Genomic DNA, 17665 nt, shown 5'->3' with positions numbered 1-17665 from the left:
CTCAGAGGATGAAAGAGACCACCCACGGAGGGTGAGAGGGGAATTTTTTATATATATATGTATATGTATATTTTGTGCTATATATATATAGCACAAAATCGTAACATGCACTTTATAGTGCAAATATCTTAGTGCACTTGAAATAAGGCAAAACCAACTTACAAGTAACTTTCAGCAAGATATAGGTGCTTTTTTCCAAGTCAATAATTCCTTGATATTCAATTAGTTCAAGTTTCAGTGGCAGATATTTTCACTTGAATGTTTGGGGAAAATGTATTAGTGAAAAAAATCTGCAAATTGAACTAGTACTCTTCTTCAGTATTAAGGTTTAACTGACTTTAAAAAAGCTCTTATATCTTGCTGAAAAGTCACTTGTACATTAGTTGAAACAAGGCAAAACTAAGATTTAAACTAGAAACCAAACAAGAAACATTTGGAAATATTTTGTATTTTTTCAGCTGGAGAATTGCTTTGGTTTTTTTCATGAATGTTTGAGAAATCGTTGAATCTTCAGTCTCCATGTGAGCTTCCGCCTCACAGATCAGTTCCTTCAGACTAGTGGCAGCAGCATTCACCAAACACCTGGTGGAGCTGCACAACTGCAACACTCCTAATAACGACTGTAAACGGCATCAGTGGACTGCAGGAGAAATGCTGTGATGACATGATGAAGGGTAGGAGTTTCTTAAGGAGACAGATTTCAGTTTAATATGTCAAGTTAAATTTCTATTCACTATTTTAAGTTATTTCATTGTGTTAAAAATGGAATCATGTGAAAATAGATATTCCCTGAAGCTGCTTTTCCTTTAGAACCTGCCAGTGTTAACATAATTTAGACATTAAATAATCTAACTCGGTACAGATGTACATGAATGGAGACTAAATTCTACATTTATTAAGCAAATAGCTCAACAGGACTAAAAGCTTAAATTGGGGAATCTGTGGAATCAGGTTTGGCTTTGAATTTATTTTTCACTAACTGCTCAATGAATTATAAGTATTACTATAAGTTTCTTTTCTCTATTTATATGTTTGAAGTTCATTTAGAAGAGTTTGTATCTAAATTTGAGAGGCTGAAAAGTTTCCAAGCAGAACTTTATTTTGACAATGACCTTTCACCAGAAATGATTTAATGACATTTTGCTTCATGCAGATACATCTACACTCAATCGTCTGCTTTTACTTTGAAACCAGTCCAGCTGGTTTACTCAGTAACCAGCTGGACTTTCTCCCAGTCCCAACCTGCTGGAGCTGATGGGTCGTTTTAAAGTTCGCAAAAGAACCGGAATATTTTTTACTCTAAATGTTATCATCATGCAGTGACAGTAGAGAAAATTCAGTTTGTGCCACTCGGTGATGTTTTACCTTCTTTGCTTTGTGTTGGGAGCGATCCTGATCAAAGGTAAGAAAGAAAGTATGAAACAATACTTTATAGTTTACAGCACTTGGAACTATTTTTACACTTTTTGCCCTCTTGCTTCAGTTTGTTAATCCAACTCACGCTGCAGTCAGTTTGCTTCCAGTTGGATGCGTTTGACAGGATTTAGGACAGAAGTTTGTCTTTTGTTTCACCTGTAAAAACCACACATTGATTCAGAAAGTGCTGCCCAGTTCAGCACAGGCAGTTACTGTAAATCACATGATGAGGTGTGGCCAGACTGGACAGAGTCCATTCAGAGAAACCATGGTCCACGCTTCTGCTTCTCTATTTATACAAAAAGTTCTGTTGCAATCAATTTTTATATATAAAATAAGAAACTCAGGCAGTAACGGTTTCTAAGTGGAGAATTAAAAATAATATTAAACTTATTGGGATGTCTTGATGAAACAAAATATATCTGACTTCATTTCCACATTCACAAATATAAAATAATGAAAGTGGAAAATTACTGTTAATAAAATAATTCTTAGATTTTCTACCTCTAAAGATTAGTGTAATAAATAATCTGATTTTATTTTCTCCGCTGTTTTCTTGCTGAGATAGAAATAATTTCTAACATAAAGCAAGTAAATTGTTGACTAAAGTAAAATAATTCATCATAAGTCAAAATGTTTTCTTCTGTGTTTAATGTATTTTAATTTTCAGGATGTCTCTGTCCTGCTCAGCCTGGGCAGCTGGAGGCCTTTACTGGTGGGAACGTCGTCCTTCCCTGCAGTCTGAACCTCCATCCCAGTGACCATGTCCAGACGGTGGAGTGGTCCAAACTGGCAGCAGGCCAGAGGCCAGTCGTCGTTTTCCTGTACCGCCACGGCTGCGAAACCTTCGAGATGAAGGATCCCGACTTCGAGTATCGGACGAGCCTCATGATGAGAGAGGTGAAGAACGGGAACGGGAGAAGAACGGGAATCCACCACCACAGCCATTCTGATATATGTTGCTTTAGCAGTTTCAGTTTCATTTAACCTTCTGTTGGGGTTGTATTTGTTGGTGACAAAGAAGCAAATTAATTCAGGTAAGTTACTGTTCTTACTTAGCAGAATAAATATGTCATTAAATAAAGCGATTTTATTTACAGAGAGAGAAAGCAGATGAGGAAATATGAGAAGAAGAAAAACAGATGTAACACAGGAACTAGGAAAAGAACATTTTAATATGAATTACTTTTGCATATCTTAGCAATTGATATTGCCACAAACATAATTTTCATACACACACAGATGTTCTTTTTATTAGCATCAAACAGAGCTGACTTCAAACTATAAAAACGCAGAATTTCTCCCCAAATGAATCTGTCTGTAGTAACTGATCTGACATGTGATTAATGTAACTTATAATACTCACAGATGATCCTTCAACAGGCAACAAAACAACAGGTAACTGGCCAGGATCGGCCACTAGAGGGCAGAGTTCCACAGAAAATAAGATAACATTCATTTAAACAACAAAACAGTGAACATAGATCATTTCAAACATAATTTACTCTGAAAACTGGAAGATTTGTTACATAAGCTACTTTTTAACCTTTTTATAACCATTTGTGGTGGATTAGGAACCTCTAGTGTCAATGACAGATTATACTTTTTTAAGAGTTTGCACTAACTGGGCTTGATTATTTTAGTGATTTGTAAGAATCCGCAGGAGTGTTATTAAAGCTTTGGCTTAAGGCAACACATCAAAATCTCCTAAAACCTTCGAACACAAACACTCAGATTGTTTTTACCTCTTGAGGAAAAAACAAATTAGAGGTTCATAACATCCATATTTATCTCGACTGCTCTTTAAATCAAAGTTTGGGAGATACAGCACACAACTAGAAAAGAGTAAATGAGGTAAGAAAATGACCAATTCGTGTTAAATTATCTATTCCTCAATGAGGCTGAAAATAAAACTGAGATAAGACAATAGTAAACAGGAGGAACAAAAACATTTTGAAAAACAATAAAAAATAGTTTAAACTTGAAAAGGGGTAAAGCAAAAAAAAATTTAAACTAGAAATATTAATAATGTGAACTATAGTAACACATAGAGAAATTATACAAATGGGATAATACCACTAATCTGAAAGAACAGCTGCACTAGGAAACGTTGTTCCCCAAAATAAAAGGATTTAATTAAATATTAATCTAAGTTCATCAATCATAGCAGCAGCATTCAGTAACTGATGATGTTGACTGGAAGTTTCTGCAGGATTGTTGGTTTCATTCCCTCTTTCACTCACTGACACCTTCAGAAGTAACATTATTTCCCAATGTGGCTTCATGACTGGAGTTTCAACTTCTGCTTCTTCCATTTGGTCCATTTCCTGTTGCTCCTCTCTGTGGTTTTATGGTTTCTTTTACTACAAACCGGTTCATGCCTCATTCTGCATCAGATACATTTCAGTTTCTAATTGATAAACACATTGTCACCTTCCTAAAATAAAAGCCTCATTGAGTAATTCTTTCTTTTTTTTTTGCCTAAATCATTTTATGACAAAAAAAATTGTCACATTATTTTAGGAAAGTGACAAAATGCTTGTGCCTCATTTCTTGTGTTTCCTTCTTTTGAATAAACATTCTTTAAAAAAATTAAATGTTACTGATGTTTCCATTTGACTCTTTTTCTGACTGTCTGAACCCAGATGGAGAAAAACCATCAGAGCAAAAGGACAAGTTGAACCAAACCATGACGACTGACTTCGGTGAATCCAACTCCTTTCTGAACCAGCTGAGTCTGACTGAAAACAGGCAAAACAGCATCCTGGAGGAGCTGAACAAGCAGAGGCGCAAAGCGGACACCATCCAAATAGACGACAGCCATTCCTGGAACCGTCCTGCCTGCCAGCACAACCATCCAACAACCAGCCAGAGCTCCACCGGATCGTCTCTGGATTCCTGGGAAACCCGATCTCTGATGTCTGATCCCGATCCTGACGCTGAGGCGGAAAACTCACCGGGAGATCAGGAGCCAAACTGGGCCTGTTCCTGACCTGAAACATCTGTCCAGCTGTCCAATAGGAGCAACACAAACACAGTCAGCAGATTGACTCAGCTGCACACAAATTCATACACTGATGGGTAGAAAACTTTGGGTTGAGAGCCTTACCATGGGCACACTGACATATAGCAGTTAATTTATGGGATATGATTCATCTCAAACCTCATTTTGGACTAATTTAAAGATGACTTGAACTTTTAAAATCCTAAATTAATATATTATGACTGATCTTCAGGTGTAAATAAAAGCATGTTCCTGAATGTTTCTAAGAAACTGAATGACGGATGGCATGCTGCAACTTGTTTTTGATTGAAGCTTTTGATGGTTAAATTTCATGAAGGTCAGATTAAAAGTTTAAACTGGACTGAACAAATTTTAGCTTCCAGGGTTTATTATTCATTTATTGATGATAAAGTGAATTTATAAAGGTACCCTCAACCTCGTCCGCACTAGAACCTTTTATTTCTACAATGGGTCGTAGTTTTCAAAACACTTTTCAGAAAAAATTTTAACAATAAACTGTCCCAAAACATAATTTTTACTCCTCCAGACCTGTAAGTGACTCTAGTTAAGGCACACAGGACTTTCACATAATGGCTCCTCACAAGATTCGTAGTAAATGGAACAAGAAAACAAGAAAGGTGAACAAGAAATCACAAGTAGAGTCTTGTGCAGTATTTTTTTAGAGCTGTGGCTAGAACCTTATTAAAGGTTCTGCAACCATGTCCACGGAGATGTAATAGGTGAGGTTAAAGGTCAGACTAACACGTCTTCACAAAAGATTTGCTTTCACTGACCACAAGAAAATGTCAGGGCAGAATTTACAAACTGCAATCTGTTATTTTGTTTTACATTTTCATACCAAAAATGTTGTTTACATTGGGACATGTGACAATTTTATTCAATTAGAAAGTAGCCATCCAAAAAATTACATAACCAGGCAATTAAATAGCAAAATCAGGCAAAATAAAATTTTTCCAAATCAATTTCTTTCAATATGAAACTTAAGAAACTAACAAAAACTGAAGGTTTTGTTTTTGTTCAGTGGGTTCAGAATCCAGAAGTTTTAATCAAATAAGAGTAGAAATACTTCAGAATAAAATTACTCAAGTAAAATTAAAATGTACAGCGTAGTAAAAATACTCATAAAAGTACATTTTCCAATAAAGTTACTCAAGTAAATGTAATTGACATATGGATACATGTTCAAAAACTTACCTGTTTTAGATAAAAACATTTCTGTGTGGGCGGAGCCTCAAGGTTGTGTTATAATATTAAAAAGTGTTAAAAGTTTAGTGTAAAACTTTTCCAAGGTATTGTAAATATTCTGAAATGTTTAGTCCTGAGTTAGCTTTAGACTAAGTTAGATTATTAAAAAGATTGTGAGAATTAAAGGACATGATTTTACTGCCATAATTTTAGTTTACGTTTTATTTTGCATTATGCACATCTTTTATTATGACTCTTATTTTGAAAAGTTAAAGAAGAAGTGCAATCCAGAATGTTAGGCTGGGGCAACAGAAAAAGAAGAAGCACATGACAAGAAGGAGGAACATTAGAAGTAGTTGTTCCAAGTAATTTAAGTTTAAGAATTTTTTATTTAGTTTTTACTCTCATTTCTACCTCAAAAGGAACGGTCAGCCAGCGAGGTATGTTTATGTCATGTATCATTTTTATGTCTTCGTGACACCGTCTCATTTAAGTTTAATGTTGTATTTTTAGTGCGACGGTGGTGCTGCGTCAGTGGCAACGGAAGTTAAGTACTGAGGGAAGACTTGCATTAAAGCTGATTTAACCCCAGCAGTTATGAGCTCTTTATTGCCCTCAAGAAGAGGTGGAAGTGATGCATGAAATACATTTTTGAGTCTGAGATTAAACTGAGATCTGTGTGGGATTAAATAAGAACTAAATATTTTGTTCAGTTAATAATCTTATAAGAAACACTGGAAAGAAGAAATGTTTTTATTATAATGAATAAAAAATGACCTGGCATGAAGCTGCACCAAATCTGTTTAATATTAAAAAGTGACCTGATAGTATTTGAGATAGTATTTTCATTATTTTAATCTTAATGTTTAATTTCTTTTGTTTTTTCTGTGATAATTTCATGCAAAATAAAACATGTTTCCTGACAAGAAAAACACTTGCAGAAAAAAAGTTAGGTGCTCTTCAAACAAACAGGAATAATTTATGCATTCAGAGCGAATTTCCAATTGTTTTCTTGGTAATGAAGTCGTGTTTAAAGTCCATAAGAAATGCATTAATTGCATGTATATTGCTGTTTTTCCTCTATCCCTAAGACTGCTTACTTATGATAGTTGTACATTATTACATACCTTTTGGTAGCAAAGCAGAAGACAACAGGTTGGGATTTTCCATGCTAAGCATTAATTATTCATACCCACGTCATCTAGTTTCAGTTCTGATGTTTGGCTGTGGTCCTTTTTCCAGTTTTCAGAACAAAAAAAAACCTCCTATGACAAACAGGTTTGTAGGTTGTCATAGGAGACGAGCTGTGGGTGTGCGTCTGCATGACATAGCTGAGTGGGCAGACCAAAGTGCAGCACGCCACGGCCAGACAGGAAAAGACGGATTTGTGAATGAAGTTGAATCAGAATCAGACCAGCTCTTCTGCTGACAGGATTTAAAAAGGGCTGTTCATAAATGTGATTTTTTTTTTAAAACACAACAATTATTTTTCTTATGAAACAGAGGGAATTTGTTTCAGACCACCTGGCGATGTATTTTTGGCTTTGCCTCGTACTTGGAGCGATCTTCTTCAAGGGTATGTATTAAAAGGGAGATGTGGTTTTACATGAACACTTAAAGAAAGATTTATCTAGAAATGTGTATATGTGTAGACTTAGGTTGGAAAATAATAAGCAACAAAACTGCTCCTTACAAAATAACATTAGCCTGAGATTTAATCATTCAAACGTGTTTAACAAAACAGGATCAAAGACACTAAAGCAGAGCAAGTTTAGAGTTATCTATTTCATTTTTACTTGGAGACAGATTTTTAGTAAGATGACTGATTTATTGGACGTTAGGTAATAATTTTGCTAATTTAATAAGTAGCGTTAAAGAAGCAGTGGGGCTCTGGATACTAAAAATCTTTTTTACAACAAACAGCAACATCGTTCCTGATCGTTCCTCAAACCTTAAGCTTTTGATTCTATCTGGTTTCTTTTCCCATCTGATAAAAAGTAAGCACATTTTGCCTTTTTTTTATCATATTCTTTTTGCACACAGGAGAAATCAGAAAAGAAATGTGTGGAGTTCACATATTGTGCCTCTATTGGTTGTGAAACCTGCATGTTTAGGAATTCTGTATATTGCAGGAAATCTGTTTCCAGGAGAGACTTTGAGCTGTATTAAAAATGCTCTAATGCTCTTAAACTACTAGCATTCAACTTGTTCAACTTAGAGCTACGTGTTCCAGGAAATCTACACATTTACAGTAATAATGTTTACGTCCTCTCGAGTGATAAAAAAAGAGTCACATGACCTTTTTCCATGTGTGCTTAACAGCATTCTTAGTTTATGAGTCATAGAAAGAGCCTGCAGCCACTTACTGCAGCCGTCCTGACATGCAAACCGTGTAACGCTCGTGATTACGCAGCACTTAGCTCAGGTGAGGGAAGTTCAAGAGAATATAATCAGCAGAGAGGAATGCTAAAGTGTCTGCAAAGATGTCTCATACAGATGTGGCTCAAGTTGTTTTCTAATGTCTCCAAACAGAAAAATTCTAAATAGATTTGTTACACAATCTAGCGCATGTATATATTTTTCTCAGCTTATCCAAAGTACCTTATTCCAAGTGTTGGCAATTCAAAACAACTAAATCAGATTAATCACATTCTAGTGCTGTGATTAATCATGATTAATCACTAAGCCTAACTTTATGAGTTTTAAATATAAATATGCATGCAGTTATGGTTCCTGCAGGAATAATGCCCTGGGAAAAATCCTGCTGCTGCACTCCAACCACTTAAAATACAGGAAATTATATCCATTGATTGTAGAGCATGAGTGGGGCCTGCTCTGTTTCATCCCATTACCATATAAGGCATAAGGACTCACCTACGGAATGCCGTCGAACAAATCAGACAAACATGAAATAAACCAGATATGATCACATGGTGGACGGAGCGGGAAATGCAGCAGGACAAAGAGGGAGTGTTTGTTTTTTTAACGATAACGGTTTTGTACTTACAAAAGACAAACGATTTCACTGGAATTCCCACAGGAGCATTTTGATGTGTAAGTGGCTCTCCAAGATATATCCTGTGTCTTTATTAAAGTTTGGTCGGTTTTTGGTTGACTGGCTATCCTGGAATCTCATTAATGAGACGCGAGTTTCCAACAAACGGTATCAATGTGTCGAAAGGCTTCATGACGCCTCATCTACCCATCAGTATTATGAACGCTTATTTTATAATGAGAGGCATTTCTGGTAAATTGTTTATTTCATACTCACCATTGTTTGAGATCACATGTGCCAAACTCAAGGCCCGAGGGCCGAATCTGGCCCACCGTAGCTACCACATGGAGGGTTTTCTGTTTTTGTATTTTGTTTGCTTAAAGTAACCCTTTGAATTGTCATGTGTTAAATCTTTAAAAATACAAAATTTACTCTTTCTTTGTTTAGACTTTGGTGTTTGCTTTGACCTTTTTTCTCAAGGTACAGCCCAATGAAGGGCAGCTGTGTCACCAATTCTGTATGAAACCAGTAAGATTTAGGCTACTGTCAGAAACTAAAGATGTTAAATAACACAGCCCACCAGAAGAACTTGGAATTTGTTGCTAATGTTGCTTTCTTAGCACCTTTTTCGGTACTAATTCACAGAGCCTCTGAGGAGTTGTTCACCAGTTGGTTTTTCTGTGCATTTTTAAAATTGTGATCTGCTTTTTTCCTTTTTGAAACCAATTATATTTACTACACTGTAACATAAGTACAACACATTCATAAAATCAAAAATATTCATTGGTCACTATGTTTAAATTTTTCCAGGTGGTTATTCTGCAGATGTTCACCCTGAGAAGGTCGTAGCCTTTGCTGGTGGAAACGCCGTCCTCCCCTGCAAGTTGAAAATCCCTGTGAGTGATCACGTTTCGATAGTGGAGTGGTCCAAGGAAGGCCTGGACTCAGACATCGTCTTCTTGTACCGTGATGGCTTTGAGACCTTTGAGATGAAGAATTTGGACTTTGAGTTCAGGACGAGTCTCTTCATGAGAGAGGTGAAGAACGGGAACGTCTCGCTGAGGATCTCCAACCTGAAGCCGTCAGACGCCGGGATCTATCAGTGTTTGATCATCCAAAGGAACAGAAGCAGAGAGGCGACAAAAGTAGAGCTGGCGGTTGGTATGTAGGATTTACTTTGTTTAATATGCTTAATTGAACTGGGCAAGATTTAAATGTTTCGTTTATATGTGCACCATTATTATTATTATAATAATAATATATATATATATTTTTTTCATCATCAAAGCCACCACTGCAATGTTATGTTTTATAATAAAAATCTTATATCTTCATTGTATTTTCCCTGTCTGTCCTGTAATTGCGCATTTCACTTTTCCTAAACTTGACAAATCTGGGACTTTTAGATTGCTGACATACCAGAAGGTTCATAAATATTGACCACTGACAGGTGAAGTAAACAACATAATATCCGATGCAAATTGTGAACATTTTGTTCTTTAAAGTTTTTGTATTGGGACTTGGGAAAAAATGAGAATGGTAAGCATTTCAGTGACTTTGATAAGACCCAACTGTGATGACTGGACAACTGGGTCAGAGCAACTCCAAAACTGTGATTCTTGTTTGCTGTTCCAAGGACCGCCTGCCCTGGGGGAAAAGCTGGGCAGGTGGTACCCAGTGGCACACACCTGGCATAGACTCTGTTGTCTAAATGAGAATCTATGGATGTAGACACGACAATAAAGGCATGTAGTTATTAGGCCACAGCTGCTTTTACTTCCTGGTTGTGCACCAGTGATGTCCCTCTATACCCATTTTGGGAATATTGTGCCCTCTTCTGGAGCAGATGTGCATAGCAACTGTAACTTTGTAAAATAAATGTTAGTACTTCAACCAAAAATAGATATATATGCTATATAAAGCACTTAATATAGCATATTGTTAAATAAGCTGTCCACTGTTAAATGAGAAACTTAAGGGAATGTGAGCACCAGAACTGGATCATGGAGCCACATGCAAACAGCTACCATTTTTGGTTACATTATACACTGTAGATGACCAGATGTGTGGTTGCCGCTTACCTGCAAGGCAACTTGCCACCAGAAAGCTGGACAACATTGTTTTCTCAATCCAATGAATTATCTTTGAGATGTGCTGGGAAAGCAAGTCTGATCCTTGGGGATCCTACTTTACAACATACAGGAGCTGAAGGATCTTCTGCTAACGTCATGGTGCCAACATGCACTTAGGGCTCCAGTGGAGTCCATGCCTTTGACTGGACAGACCTGTGTGACTACAAAATGGAGGCAGACACAAGTAAATCAATCAAGTTCATATGTATAACACAGTTCAACATCAAGGCAGTTGAAAGTGCTTTACATCATAAAAACATAAAAATGAAAGGCATAAAAGCAACAGTCACCAGTAGACTAACATTACTTTTTGTTTAGTGCCATCATCACAATCATTAATAGATATAAAATATGTTGGCCAGTGTTTAATTTATAATGTTTCACAAGCATCTCTAAACAGGTGGGTTTCAGTTTTGATTTAAAGGAACTCAGTGTTTCAGCAGTTTTGTAGTTTCCTGGGCATTTGTTCCAGATTTGTGGTGCATAGAAGCTGAATGCTGCTTCTCCATGTGTGATCGTAACATCCAGTTTGACAAAGTGTTTAAAATTGTTTCCACAGCTGCAGCGTCTGAGCCGAAACTTGCAGTGGTTTTTATTGAAAGTGAAGGAGCGACTGTTGCATATGAAACAAGCTGCTGGCTGTCTTTGGATGATAAAGGAAATGACATCACTGATGAGGGACCAAACCAGGAAGAAGATTCTAGAGGATGCTTCTCCTCTAGGCAAAATTTCTCTATGCAGGATTCCACAAGAAGGTAACAGGAGTTCAGCTTTCCATTTTTTACCTTCCTTTTTTCATCTACGTAATATAATATAGAAATGTCTGGACCATATTAAAAAAAACAACACTTTTTTATGCCATATATAAAGGATTTAATAGTACTTACCACATATATTTTAATAATAGGATTGTTGCTCCTGTTGTTTGCTTTGGACTTGTGTTTCTGTGTTGGGCAAATGGCCTGAGGGGTTAACTGTTGTCTTCTCACCTGGGGCTGGTACAACCTTTAAGGTCTGGAGCAACCAGATCTGTGCCACTCCTGGGCATTGACTGTTCAAAAGCGCACCCACCTCCAAGTTGCATATCTGCACACATTCAATCCATGCAGACTCACAAACCCACCTGCACACATCCCACACATCCACTCCTGCACCCATACACATAATCCAGATGGCTGATTCCATTGGTATACAGGCTTGTATTCATTGATGTGGTTTGTCTAATTCTGCCAATGAGTGGCAGATAAAATAGTTCCTCCAATTTATGTAAAATATCTTCATGATCAGATTCTGTCTTTATTTCCTTCTTTAAAATAATAGCTATTTATCACTTTTAGGTTGCAAGTGCTCTTTTTTGTTAGGAATGTAGTCAGTACAAATAAAGTTAGTAAACTAGAGAAAAACATATTTGATCCTATCTGTTTTAGGGAAACCAACAGAGCAAGCAGCTGTCAGCACCTCATGAAGCAGCTTTACAAAATAGATATATATTTGCTGAAGTGAGTTGAAATCAGCATGAAATTATGGATTATTATCTAAACCCACCATCATAAATCTGCCTCTTCAGATTTATAATTGTGATGTCAAAAATCACAATCATTTTATGCCACTAGAGGGAGCCCATGAGTTAATGTGGTCAGGAATTTAATTAAATTAATCTTTTGATTCCATCCTCTATTATCTACCATTTATACAGGGTTGAGTTGTTCAGCATTGATGCGTGTAAACATTTTTACACGAGTTGTTTGCCCAAAATCGTTAAAATAAAATGATGACTATGTGACCGCAGGATTGTCTGGAGAATGAACCAACTAGAAATGGATCAGAACAGGACTGCAGAGATCCTCCTTTCAGGTAAAAAAAATAAAAAAATAAAAAATTACAATCACAAGTTGATTTCTTAACACTTCTTTTCCTTTTAGTTTCCTGTACAAGGCTCAAGTTTGAAATTTGCTGCATTGTTGGAGTGATTTCTGTTATCTTGCTTTTGTCTGGAATCTCAATTTGCATGTGGCAGACCTCTTGCAAAAATGGTAAGTAAGAGTTGTTTTTTGATAATAAATTAGTAAAGGACAAGAACAAATTTGTACCATTAAGAAAATGATCACAAAAATACGTCTCATCCGGTTTTGGAATGGTAAATGGATTAAGTAGACTAAAACTAACACCTTCAAACTGATGTTTGAAGACGCAAACATAACAATTATTGTTACTTGTAAAAAAGTTGCTGAAATTTAATTTGTGAACAGACTTAGAATGTCTAATTAGTATAATAATAATAATAATAATAATAATAATACATAAGAGAATAAATTGTCACAATAACTCAACATTAAGAATAATATACCTAAAGCTACAAAAAATAGATTATTTCCTCAGATGTAGTTTAGGTTTCTTGTAAAGGTTTCATGAGTGTTAACTCTTGTTTTCTTGTTTTCACTGCAGCGAGGAAGAAAATCAACCAAAGAAAATCATCCGACTCTGATTTGAGAAGTGTGAACTGTGAAATGAATAATCTTTTGAATAACACAGCTGAAAACACAGGAAAAATCAAGATTGAGGATCTAGAGAAACAGATTTACGATCTGAAATTAGAGAGCAGTCACAAAGATGAGACTATCCGTAAACTACAGGAGGATATCCGATCTATGGGTGACGTCTACCAGCATAACAAGACAACAAATTTCCAAAGTTCTTCTGAATCCCAGCAGAATATTCTGAGATACCTCACCCAAACTCCAGACCTCAACACAGACACCAAAAAGATCCAGAAAAAGTCTTCAAAACATGTAAAATTTGGTCATGAAAAGCTAAACAGCAAACTGAGTCCTGGTCGATCATCGAAAAGAAAATTAGATCAAAGCAACATGTCAACTTTGGGTGCCTCAGGTTCTGCAGCTGGCCTCAGGTTTCTTGTCCATCCCACAAATGATCACTTAATTAATCGTGATTATAGTGACACAGTGGTTCACCGCAGGCATTTTTCATGGCCTTTAAATCCTTTAGAGTCTTCTAACCGTTATTCTCCTCTGGCTGATATGTCAGAGTAACAATGTTTGGATAAATGTATTGTTTTCATAGCTACTTATACCTGCACCTCTCATTATCCCACTGCCTTCTTTCCTTCTTTCAGCAGTCATGTTGGATGATAATAAAAAAGTAATAATAATACTACTAATAATAAAAACGTTTTTATCATGCAATACTCCTGGCCTCCTATGAAACTCTTGGTTTTAGTTACTGTCTCTTTAATACCAACAACTACTAATTGGTTATATATATGCTTAATGTGTTTTAATGTTGAGAACATTCCAAGATGGTGGGATTAGAGATTCCCACCAGATTTTATAAGATTACACATTTCTTCCCTTCTTCCTGCTCCTTTTTCACTTTTTCAAGTGTTATAAGACTTTGTATTTTGATGAAATGATGAAATTAGTTTAATCAAGTGAATAAACTCATTAAAGATAATGGGTTAAGTATCACAAACTGAGGAACTCGAACAATAAAAAGAAAAAACAATTTAATACCCAATACCTGTGACGTAAACATCAACCAGGCTTTCAATCAGAAAATATGGCTGCAGTAGCAGAGAGAACATCACTGGGACAATTTTGAGCCAAATATTAATGAAACAAGTTTACATGAAAATGTTATAATTTGCATAGAAACATAACAGTATCACTCTTAGAGTCCAATTTATCTAGAAAAAAGGGACCCAGACAGGTCAGAGATGGTTTCCTTTCCCTCTTGGGGCCCATTTACAGCCAACAGTTGACCTACATCAAACCACTGGGGCTCCAGACACACGGATGAGATTCAGTGTCTCTGCAAAATTATTTTGTCATTTAGGTTGTGCATTCAGGCAGACCTGGCGTTTAGGTCTTTGAAAAAAAGGGCTCCAGAGTAGAAAAAAAATCATGCAAGCTTTTTGAAACAATGTCGTAACAATGAAAACTGCATGCACTTCACCTCACAGATAAGGTCTGCAACTTTCTGTGTAATTGGATGTTTTTTGTGAGGTTTAGTAGCAACGTTATGGCCCCACCGATTGACCCGGCATGCTGCTCAGGATCCTGTCATGGACACACATCTTAATCATTTACAAAAATGTACTATGTTTATCTCAGTGTGGATTGCCCCTTTTGTAATGAACACAGAACCATTATGAATCCAACAGACTGGTGTCCATTTCCATATGTTGTCTGGTTACCTGTTAAAATCCCATTATTCAGGTTTCATAAATGCTGCTTTCAATCAGTGTTCAAAAATCCAAGATCCATTAAAATGATCAATCCCAACAAGATCCATTTTACTGCTTAATGATTTTAAAAGGTGGTTATGCTGCTGCGCACAAATATCAAACAGCAGCAGGTTTTCTGTTAAAAAAGCTGTTTGTGCAGTTTGTTCTGTGAACCTTCATCTTCAGAAAGGAAACATGAATCTGACGCCCTTCAGTAGCCCCTGCAGCGCCTGCAGGATCTTTGCTTCTCACAAAGGAAGTGAGAAGCGTGTTTTTCAGTCAGTCGACGGTCAGACAGGATGCTGGTAACACCGTTCTGCCTGATGCTGAGTGAGTAAAAACATTGTGAACTTTCCACTGCTTTGCTTTCGCCTGTTTGTAATCTCTCATTATGTCCTAAAGCGATCGCTTGCTTTTCTGATCAAACTGTGTAAAAATATTTTCCAGCACATGCTGTTTTTTCTCTGTGTTTGTGTTGATTTTCTGGAGCAGATTCACACTTTCTGTGCAACTTCCTCTGTTAGTTTTCAACTGCCCACCAGTTTTTATTTGTTGATTTCTTCATTTTTGTCTTTCCTTCAATGTCTTTTCCTCTGTTTTTTGTTCCTAATGCAACATTGCGAGTTTGAATTCCACTTCATCCTCTAATCACCTCCATCCGTACTCTATTTTTGATAAATAATTTTCATTGTGTTTAAAGTAATATTTCCCCTGAATGTATTGCGATGTGAGCCGTCTGATCCCCCTCAGCCTGCCTTCAGGTCATTCCTGACCGGTCCCAGTTCTTCCGCTACGACTCCATCTCCCTGAGCTGCGAGGATCCGATCAACTCCACCGGCTGGAAGGTGAAGAGGAGAACTTCAGACAGTGGGGTCAGGCCATGCTACTCCGGCTGGGGCTTCCCCTCCGCGGCCTCCACCTGCACCATCGGTAACACCTACCCCACGGACACCGGGGTGTACTGGTGCGAGTCGGACACAGGGGAGCGAAGCAATGAGGTCAACATCACCATAACCGGTACAGTTGACCAGTACTGTTTCTAAACGAACTCCACTCCTAAACATCTGTCAGTTTGGAGCCCCTCATTTTTCCACCAGTTCTAATAAATAAATTATGCAGATGATGAACAGCTCTACTTTAAATTTTCACCAGGTCACTATGAACCAATTCAAGCTTTGAGTGGATCAATAGAACACATGAAAGCGTGGATGTGGAATAACTTTATTCAGTTTTCTGAAGTTGTTATTTTTGGATCTAGAATCAATGCAGAGCTTCAGTTATTACAGCTGGAAACTAGAGATCAGGCCTAAAATCTGGAAGTAGTGATGAACTCAGACCTGAACCTTACGAGTCACATAAAGACAGTTACAAAGTCAGCCTTCTATCAGCTGAAAAACATTTCCAGAATAAAAGGATTAATGATCCAGAAAGATGTAGAAAAATCCATCCGTCCGATCAGGGCTCAGTTTTTAGACTTCTCTAGTCTGGAACAAACTTCCAGAAAACTTCAGAAATGCTGGAACACTGAGTTCTTTTAAGTCAAACTCTTATTTCTTGAGAGTTGCCTTTGATTAAAAACAAGTTGAACATTTATTAATATTATTACGTTGCTTTTTTTTTGCCACATTAAAGTAAGGATTCTTCTTGTTTGTTGTTTTATGTTTTCATCTTCTGCTCCAAAACCAGATTGTTACAAACAAAGAATCTGTGCTGTAGCTTCAAATTAAAAACTACCTCAGCCAATGTGCCTGCATAGTGGATCTAAAGCATAGAGGCTCAAAATGCTAAAACCTAATTTATTCTTTTCTCCCCCAAAGATCGCGCAGTGATTCTGGAGAGTCCTGCCATGCCGGTGTCAGAAGGAGCTGCTGTGGTTCTGTATTGTAAAGCTGAGACTAACGCCTCCAAACACAAATACAACTTCTTCAAAGATGGCCGCCTCATCAGGAGCAACTGCTCAGGAGAGATGACCCTTCTCAGCGCTTCCAAATCCGATGAGGGGCTCTACACCTGCAGCGCCTCAGGGCTTGGAGAATCAGAAGGCAGCTGGCTGACGGTGTTCAGTGACCGAAACAATCAACACGTCCAGCTCAGTGAGGAGAATCCTTCATATTCCTACAGTGTTTAATAGACCTCCACTTCAGAGCTGTCTGAAGTCACATCATTTTTACATAAATGCCTGCACTTGAATTTAAAAAGAAAGTATTGTTTTTATCTACAGCTTCTCTGTCACCAACATCTTCGGCTTTGCCCACAGCCTCAGTTTCATTTCCTGGTTCCAGACTGTTGTGTCACCTGGTAGTGGGGATACCTTACCTGCTGTCCACCATCCTACTGGGACTCATATACAGAGACAGGAAGAGAGGTAACGCTGTCTGTCCTGGACGTCCTGTTCTCTCATTTCCACTCTTTCAACTCAGAAACTTTTAAAATCTTAAAAGAAAAAAAATATCAACCAATAGAGAAACTGGACAGTATTTATGCACACAGTGTGGCCATTAAATAGAGCAACTCACATCACACAGTGATGAGACAGATCTTCATTTTAACCTTCTGGGTCTAATTTCTTCTGTTGTGTTTTGAAATCTTCAAGCAATATCACAATATCACAACTGCAGACAAATTAAGGAAAACAGACAGCAGGAGGCGATGTTGTAGGTAATTGATAA

The 17665-nt window shown here is 37.1% G+C and overlaps 2 protein-coding genes and 1 long non-coding RNA gene across 8 annotated transcripts in view; 2 read left to right on the top strand and 1 right to left on the bottom strand.

Moving 5' to 3' along the window:
* The window catches only part of LOC107834167 (uncharacterized), a 16254-nt gene extending 15602 nt beyond the window's left edge, over nucleotides 1-652 (bottom strand). The window contains exon 1 of the long non-coding RNA XR_001659951.1: nucleotides 642-652. This is a non-coding gene — a long non-coding RNA (uncharacterized LOC107834167). The remainder of the gene's footprint in view (nucleotides 1-641) is intronic.
* Nucleotides 653-1225: 573 nt separating this feature from the next.
* On the top strand, nucleotides 1226-13916 carry LOC103129344 (selection and upkeep of intraepithelial T-cells protein 7-like). Of its 5 annotated transcripts, none has more exons than XM_016664993.1 (7): nucleotides 1226-1402; nucleotides 2087-2316; nucleotides 9659-9782; nucleotides 11313-11508; nucleotides 12543-12607; nucleotides 12676-12786; nucleotides 13199-13916. In XM_016664993.1, the coding sequence occupies exons 1-7, from the start codon at nucleotides 1357-1359 to the stop codon at nucleotides 13801-13803; spliced, it is 1377 nt and encodes a 458-aa protein (XP_016520479.1). In that variant the 5' UTR covers nucleotides 1226-1356; the 3' UTR covers nucleotides 13804-13916. The 5 variants fall into 5 exon arrangements, with proteins under 5 accessions (XP_016520479.1, XP_016520480.1, XP_016520482.1 ...); XM_016664994.1 differs by lacking the exons at nucleotides 1226-1402; nucleotides 2087-2316 and adding exons at nucleotides 5915-6066; nucleotides 7130-7202 and having other exon boundaries at nucleotides 9432-9782; XM_016664996.1 differs by lacking the exons at nucleotides 1226-1402; nucleotides 2087-2316 and adding exons at nucleotides 5918-6066; nucleotides 9432-9517 and having other exon boundaries at nucleotides 9637-9782.
* Nucleotides 13917-14020: 104 nt separating this feature from the next.
* Nucleotides 14021-17665, top strand: part of LOC103129343 (low affinity immunoglobulin gamma Fc region receptor II-like) — a 4646-nt gene continuing 1001 nt past the window's right edge. Inside the window, exons 1-4 of one of the 2 annotated variants that reach the window (XM_016664997.1) lie at nucleotides 14021-15326; nucleotides 15747-16013; nucleotides 16814-17089; nucleotides 17254-17361. In XM_016664997.1, coding sequence (XP_016520483.1) covers nucleotides 15296-15326; nucleotides 15747-16013; nucleotides 16814-17089; nucleotides 17254-17361 — 682 coding nt within the window. In that variant the 5' untranslated portion in view covers nucleotides 14021-15295. Of the gene's footprint in view, nucleotides 15327-15746; nucleotides 16014-16813; nucleotides 17090-17217; nucleotides 17362-17665 lie in introns of both variants that reach the window. The other variant, XM_007540396.2, reaches the window with a different exon arrangement.

The sequence above is a fragment of the Poecilia formosa genome, unplaced genomic scaffold, assembly GCF_000485575.1.
Source record: "Poecilia formosa unplaced genomic scaffold, Poecilia_formosa-5.1.2 Scaffold537, whole genome shotgun sequence".
In the NCBI taxonomy this organism is placed as follows: Eukaryota; Metazoa; Chordata; class Actinopteri; order Cyprinodontiformes; family Poeciliidae; genus Poecilia; species Poecilia formosa.
Note: the sequence above shows the minus strand (reverse complement) of the source record. Positions and strands in the feature narration are given on the sequence as shown.

What these genes read in the sequence shown, in the direction of transcription:
- LOC103129344 (XM_007540397.2), top strand. Translation starts at nt 7,121, where the DNA reads ATGAAACAGAGGGAATTTGTTTCAGACCACCTGGCGATGTATTTTTGG. An exon ending in TGGAGCGATCTTCTTCAAGG is followed by an intron (nt 7,203 to 9,431) that starts GTATGTATTAAA and finishes AAATTTTTCCAG; the next exon opens with GTGGTTATTCTGCAGATGTT. An exon ending in AAAAGTAGAGCTGGCGGTTG is followed by an intron (nt 9,783 to 11,312) that starts GTATGTAGGATT and finishes TTGTTTCCACAG; the next exon opens with CTGCAGCGTCTGAGCCGAAA.